Source organism: Primulina eburnea, chromosome 1 (assembly GCF_022965805.1).
Source record: "Primulina eburnea isolate SZY01 chromosome 1, ASM2296580v1, whole genome shotgun sequence".
Classification (NCBI taxonomy): Eukaryota; Viridiplantae; Streptophyta; class Magnoliopsida; order Lamiales; family Gesneriaceae; genus Primulina; species Primulina eburnea.
Genome location: NC_133101.1, coordinates 8,450,535 through 8,457,923, shown reverse-complemented (window position 1 = coordinate 8,457,923; position 7,389 = coordinate 8,450,535). Strand labels below are relative to the sequence as shown.

Genomic DNA, 7,389 nt, shown 5'->3' with positions numbered 1-7,389 from the left:
ATAAGATCATACAAGAGAACAAACAAATTAAGGATAATATAATGTAAGGAATCATAATCAATTCCATTTTGTGATTCCAGAAATTTTAATTTCTTGCCAAATATGAATAGTTCTGAATAATTAATAACATGCCCACAAATTGCTTCGAGACAAGAATAAGATCATACAAGAGAACAAACAAATTAAGGATAATATAATGTAAGGAATCATAATCAATTCCATTTTGTGATTCCAGAAATTTTAATTTCTTGCCAAATATGAATAGTTCTGAATAATTAATAACATGCCCACAAATTGCTTCGAGACAAGAATAAGATCATACAAGAGAACAAACGTAGTATAGAAATAGTGCGAGACATTTCAAAGATCAACTAAACATGAAGGATGAGAATCCATGGGCACTTCTTGGACCTCTATTTTGTCCAAATCAAGGACTTTAAAGATAGATTTAAATTAACTATATCATACATAAAATACAACGAGAAAAGTTGTTACCCCATAGCATATTTCTGAGTCCAGCTCCTTGCGGTGGTCTCATACTTGCTCCGGTCTATCTTGTACATATGAGCAATCTCAGGCACCAAAGGATCATCAGGGTTCGGGTCCGTCAACAAAGAACAGATAGAAAGCAACACCTAGAATTGGAAAAAAATCATTTCAACTACTATAAGAAAAGTGAGAGTTCATTCGGCGGTATGTTATTATTGGTGAAAGTTGATTGATCAAACAAAATTAAGAGAGTAGGTAATAAATACAACCTTGGAAATAGTAAGGGCAGGGCTCCACTGCTCCTTCAGGATGTCAAGGCATATGCTTCCATTGCTGTTTATATTTGGGTGGAAAACTTTTGTCCTGAAAGCAACCTGTGAAAACAAGATGAATACACAACATATTTAAATGTATTCAAAAAGCCGCATAGTGAAAGTTAGGGAATGATAACAGAAGAGCAAATCTAATGGCCGAATCATTAGGATCAGGGGCAGATCTAGTACTGTGGTTCGCAGGGGAATGAATTATTTGCTGTAATTTAGTGCAACTTTTATAATACCACAAGTTTTACCACGAAACCCATTAAGTCACCCCACTTCACCCCACCCCACATTCCATCTCTCTTGAATTCGTAAATCCACCTTTAATTTGAATACACAAATAACACAGCCCTCAAAAAGGAAAGAGAAACTGAAAGTAGAAAGACAAGTCAGCGTGCAAAACCTTTGGAGGCTTGAAAGGGTAGTCAGGAGGAAAATGAATGGTAACTAGGAAAACCCCACCGGCATATGGACTATCTGGAGGACCCATGATCGTAGCTTGCCAGTGAAACATGTCCTCAGCCACGGGACCTGAGATATATGCCAAGTGGAAAGCAAAAATTAGCATAACAAAATAGATTTTTTTTACGTTTTCTCGCACATGTAAGTCATTCATGATTCTGAAGAGGGTAGTTTGCCGGCTTCAATTAGCAGCGAAGAAATAAAAAATAGAATATTAAATTTGGAAAATTCATCAGAATCTCATTCCACTTTCTAATTTGGGCCAAAACATGAGATGACTTGGGTACCATGAAAGATAAATGGACAAATGATGTGGTAATATGAAGAGATGATATTCGGAGATGGTTTGTACAACCATAACTTCAAGGATTGTTTATAAGATAAAATCCATGTTATCAAAATCTCACAACAGCAATAGCTAAAAAGAAGCCTCAATCAATCCCTTATGAATAAATCACAAAGCTCGATATGACTGGCCATTTCATGAAAGAAACTGGTCACATCAAAACCTTTAGCAGACTCATTAATTAGCCCACCTAAGAAACATATATACAAAATCCCAACAGAGAGTAAACTAGCACAGAGCATGTTAAAGCCACAACCCAAGTTCATAAATCTACTCAATGCATCAGATTGAGATGGTTTTCCTGAAAAGCTTCTTTCTCAATTGGACAAAGAACTTACAAACTTCCAAAGAACCAATCCATCATAAAAAAAAGAAGCTCATATAAACTAGTTATTCATAACTTCTTTTTTCAGACTTTATTATGGTGCATATTAGGAACAAAGTTATCTAAATTTGAACCATCAAGGGAAAAAATCCAAGCATTTATCAAAGTCATTCAGGGACCAAATTGAACGAGAAAATACATAAATAAAACACACTGAACACGAATATCAAATGTTCGCAAATGCGACAACGAATTATCCAAGACCCTCCATAGAAAAATTTACATTTCTCCTAAAAAAAAAAACTAAAAAGAGAACTGATTAAATAACCTCAAGTAGCTTCAAGTAAAAAAAAAAAAATCATAAATTATTGTTACCCAAAAACCAAGTTAATAAACAAATCAAAATCGAAACTTTTTTCTTCAGCGTAATAATTTTTCCAAAAAGAAAATTAATCTACCAGCACTGCAAGACGTAGGAGGATCCTTCTGAAGATCCTTGAGCTCCTTCAGGATCCGCTTTGAAGCCATGAGCTTTTCCTATTAAAGAAAAAACACAGATCCGTTTTCTTCACAAACTTTGTGGGAGGAAAAAATCAAAATAAACTAGTCTGAAATCATACCTCGGAGAAAGATTGGATCCCCCTACAGGCCAAGTGAAAATAACAAATTGCAGAGAAACGTTTGCTGCGTTCGGAAATGCGCTGTAAAAGTTTATTAATATTTATTAAAATAAAAAATTTAAAAAAGTTGAAGAGTAGTTCAAGTTAGGCCTGACTAGGTTCCAATTTCAATAAATCCGATAACAACTGCTTGGATATGGTTCCGCTTCTCGTCGCGGTTACGACTTGATCTAAAATTTATTATTTTAATTTACTATGAAATTAATCATTTAACAATTATATTGTAAAATTATATTTGTCTTTTATTTATAAATAAATATTCATATAGATCAAATTGTTTTAATTGCATAATCTAATGTGTTTATATATACTACAAGATTGACGTAAAATTCATTTTACGGTTATGGGTCGTTTAGAAGGGTAATTACAAAATTAAGTTTGCGAGTTCGGATTTGAATTGTTACTCGGAAAATATTTGAAGCTGTCAGGAACTAGGGATGTAAACGAACCAAACCGTTTGTGAGTTATTCGAATCTCGATTCGATAAAAGCTTGTTTGAGCTTGTTTAACGAGGATCGTTAAGATAAACAAACCAAACTCAAGCTATACAATATTCGGCTCGTGAACATGTTCGTTGGTAAGTTCATGAGTAATCATTTAGATGAAAAAATAATAGTTTTGATATTTGATTTATTGATTTTGCATATTATTTATGAAATATATATATAAATCTATTAAATTTATTTATTATAATAAATTTACAAATTTGAATAAGAATAATATATTTTTCTTTTACATATATAATTTACTTTTAAATAATTTAATGAAAATTTAAATGTATAATTCATATTTATTAAGTTTGTTTAGCCTCGATAAAGGCTTGAATAAGCTCGTGAGCCATGCATATATTCGTTAAATAAAGCTCGAGCTTGGCTCGATTATAAACAAACCAAGCTCAAATATTCAAGAGTTCGGCTCGACTCGACTCGATTACATCCCTACCAGGAACTGTGCATTCCAAAGCTAGTAGTTAATTGTATAACACTGTCAGTACAATAATGCAAGCATAGCGTTAGAAAAAAAAAATCCAACTAATGCTGAAGGTGCAAAAATGACAAGGACGCAAGAGGAAGCAGATCTCCTTGAACGAAGCACGAAGAAACCCAAAAAAACATCGGAATCACATCAGACCGACTCCGATGATGTGCTCATGGACAACCCCATGACAGAGAACAATCAAGAAGAGATCAGAGAGCACCAAAATATATGGGATGTTGAGAACCAACCTTCGTACAAGGAAGCACTTAAGGGAAAGAAGAATGCAGGCGAGTCGACCGCCTATCAATATGAAGACGGACTCATCTCGGATGATGATTTTTATGGCGAAGACGAGGAGGAAGAAGGATGCCCAGTCATCAAACTCTCGAAGGAGGAGAAGAATAGATTACGTGCACCATGGCGCCAAACACTGATTGTCAAGGTATTGGGTAGATCAATCGGATATAATTACCTTCTCCGAAGGATCAAGACCCTATGGAAGCCAAAGTCCCTGATAGATCTAGTTGCCCTTGAGAATGACTACTTTATAGTTAGATTTTATTCTATGGATGACTATGAGCATGCGAAGTATGAAGGCCCGTGGATGGTTTTGGACCATTACTTGATCGTTAAAGAATGGTCTCCTAATTTTGACCCACGCTCGGACAGTACAGAAAAGCTACTGGTGTGGGTGAGGTTCCCTTGTCTCCCGATCGAATACTATGACCAAGAGTTCCTAATGAAAATTGGAAATAAGATTGGTAGACCCATCAGAGTTGATCAGGCAACTAGCATGGTATCCAGAGGCAAGTTTGCACGTATGTGTGTAGAGGTGGACATTACAAAACCCCTCTTGGCAAAGTTTAAGTTAAGAAGAAGAGTCCGCAAAATCGAGTATGAGGGTATTCACTTAATATGTTTTGATTGTGGAGTCTATGGGCACCGCCAAGGCGAATGCAATGGTAAAGAGGCTGCCAAAAACACCGATAACGCCATGGAGGAAGTAAGAGGAGAAAGAAGGGAGAGCAGCGGGGACCCTGATGACCACAAAAGGAAAGCCTTAATTCCAGCGGAGATCACGGAGAACTTCGGGCCGTGGATGATGGTAGCGCGATCCTCTCGCAAATTTGACAAGAATAGAAAAGGACGTACGGAGGGTTATGGAAAGCTTCCAAACAACAATTTCTACGAGAATCCTCAACAGAATCAAAACCACACGAGCCAGTCAATGTTTGAGGTGTTGGGCCAAGATATCAACGCTGACATGGACCTGGGCCTGAATGAGGAAGGGCCTGACAAATTAGATATCGACCAAAGTCTGGTAACTAAGCTCGATGGAAAGGGAAGAAGGCCTAATGTCCAAACTAACTTAAAGGAGGACCAATGGTTAGCGAAGGAAGGAGGACACAACTTCAATACAGAGAAACAGAATCATAATTTGAACCATAAGAAGGGAGGGGAAAAAAAACCAAGGGGGAACGAGGCAAGCTGCAGCAGCGGAGGAACATGTGGTAATTCGAGGCTCTCAAGGGGGCAAGACCATCTACCGTAAAGTGCTCAACAAAGTGCAGACCACGGATTCTCTGGAAATCAGTGATCTACTAGGAAGCAACGATGACACCGAGCATCACCAAGATCCTCCCCCCAGCTATAATAAACGGGTAGAGGATGAACCAATGGACCATGACAATGTCATTAGTGACGAGGAAATAGTCGAGGAGACTGTGTTGGGATCACATTTGCCCCAACAGCCCTGCAATCCCTTGTGGTAGATCGACGGTCTTGCATTTGACAGTTAAGGTGCAAGTACTTTATTTCTAATTATTTTATGAACTTTATAGTCTGGAACTGTCAAGGCGCGGCCTCTGTTGAATGGAATCGTGCCCTCAAAGATATGATCAAGAGACTCAATCCAAGAATCTTGGGACTTCTTGAACCTCGAGTCTCAGGAGCCCACGCCGACGATATATGCAAGAAGATGGGATACAAGAACTGGCTGAGAGTTGAAGCCGTGGGGTTCAGTGGTGGCATTTGGATTTTCTGGCAAGAAGAAATAATGCTGGAGGCCATCTACACCCACCCCCAATTTGTGCTGGCTAGAGTTGAAACAAGTAACTCTAGTCCCTGGAATTTATCTATCGTCTACGGTAGCCCCAATGCAACACTCAGGAAAAAACTCTGGGAAGATCTCATGGCGGATAAACTGAATATTATTGGTCCATGGATGTCTATCGGGGACTACAATTGCACTATCTCTGATCAGGAAACAAGCTATAACCGAGGCAGTGATCAGTCAAGAAGTGCGGGTATGACTGATTGGATGTTTGAACAAGGACTCATTGACCTTGGCTTTGTTGGACCAACCTTCACATGGACTAGAGGCTTGAACAGCACAACTTTTAAAGGGGCCAGATTAGACAGAGGGGTGTGTAATATGGATTGGAGGGAACTATTCCCAGAAGCCACAGTGACTCATATCCCACCAATCCAATCAGACCATACTCCGCTGCTAGTCAAGTTGAGAAACACCAAAACTAACATAAAGAAAGGAATATTCAGATTCCAGGCAGCCTGGCTAACACATTGTAAATTCAAAGACCTTATTCATCATAAATGGGAAGCCGGTAAGACTCTCTGCGACAATGTTACAACAATGGCCCATGTGCTACCTGAATGGAACCTCTCCACCTTCGGGAACATTCATAAGAAGAAGAAAAATCTGTTAGCACGAATCGAGGGCATCCAAAGAATCCTGTGCAATCAACCTAGACACACAATTCTTAAGCTTGCTCGTAAACTTCGCCAAGAACTAGATAAAGTGCTGGAGCAAGAAGAACTCTTGTGGTACCAAAAGTCTAGGGAGGATTGGATTTTTTTGGGAGATAGAAATACAAAGTTCTATCATGCATCCACTACCATCAGAAAAAGCAGGAATAAGATTGAAGCACTAAAAACCGATAATGGAGAATGGATTACAGACGAGGAGAAGCTCAAAAGCACGATTCAAAATTATTACTCAACTCTCTTTCAATCGGATCATACATGTAATCTTACATCGCTGGAAAGAGGTGTTTTTCCTCCGCTAGCAGATTCTAAATCCCGTGCATTATATGCACCTTTTTCGTCAGAGGAGGTGAAACAGGCCCTAGATGATATGGCACCGTTTAAAGCCCCTGGACCGGATGGTATACCTGCTGGATTTTATCAAAAAATGTGGAATATTGTAGGGGACTCGCTAAGTGAATATGCCCTCCATTTCTTTGAGTCAGGTGTGATCCCGACAGGAAGCAATGATACACTCTTGACTTTAATTCCCAAAGTTTAGAACCCCGAGCATGTCACACAATTCAGGCTGATCAGCCTCTGTAATGTTAACTACAAGATCCTCACCAAAACCTTGACTAACCGCCTGAAGAGTATCATGCCCGATATTATTGGGCCCTTTCAAAGCAGCTTTGTCCCTGGTCGCCAGATCTCTGACAACATCCTGGTCTATCAAGAGGTGCTTCATTCCATGAGAAAGAAAAAGGGGGCAAAAGGATTTATGGCCATCAAAATAGATCTTGAGAAAGCCTATGACAGACTTTCGTGGAACATTATTCGAGAAACTCTCGAAGATGTCGGGCTCAATCAGGCTTGGGTCAGAAACATCATGAGCTGCATTGAATCCCCTAGACTTTCGGTACTGTGGAACGGGGAACAGATGGATTGGATCAAGCTGGGCAGAGGCATACGTCAAGGTGACTCAATATCTCCCTACATTTTTGTCCTATGTATTGAGAGATTAAG

The 7,389-nt window shown here is 38.9% G+C and overlaps 2 protein-coding genes across 2 annotated transcripts; one reads left to right on the top strand and one right to left on the bottom strand.

The window, feature by feature from the left end:
* Positions 1 to 173: 173 nt before the first annotated feature.
* On the bottom strand, positions 174 to 2,734 carry LOC140826196 (ubiquitin-conjugating enzyme E2-17 kDa-like). Its single transcript, XM_073188380.1, has 5 exons — positions 2,563 to 2,734; positions 2,401 to 2,479; positions 1,213 to 1,340; positions 759 to 863; positions 174 to 635 (listed from the first exon to the last, which is right to left on the bottom strand). The coding sequence occupies exons 2-5, from the start codon at positions 2,468 to 2,470 to the stop codon at positions 492 to 494; spliced, it is 447 nt and encodes a 148-aa protein (XP_073044481.1). The 5' UTR covers positions 2,471 to 2,479; positions 2,563 to 2,734; the 3' UTR covers positions 174 to 491.
* Positions 2,735 to 3,673: 939 nt separating this feature from the next.
* Positions 3,674 to 6,925, top strand: LOC140803420 (uncharacterized). Its single transcript, XM_073159296.1, has 2 exons — positions 3,674 to 5,111; positions 5,442 to 6,925. Exons 1-2 carry the CDS (start codon positions 3,674 to 3,676, stop codon positions 6,923 to 6,925), a joined length of 2,922 nt encoding a protein of 973 aa, XP_073015397.1.
* Positions 6,926 to 7,389: the final 464 nt, after the last annotated feature.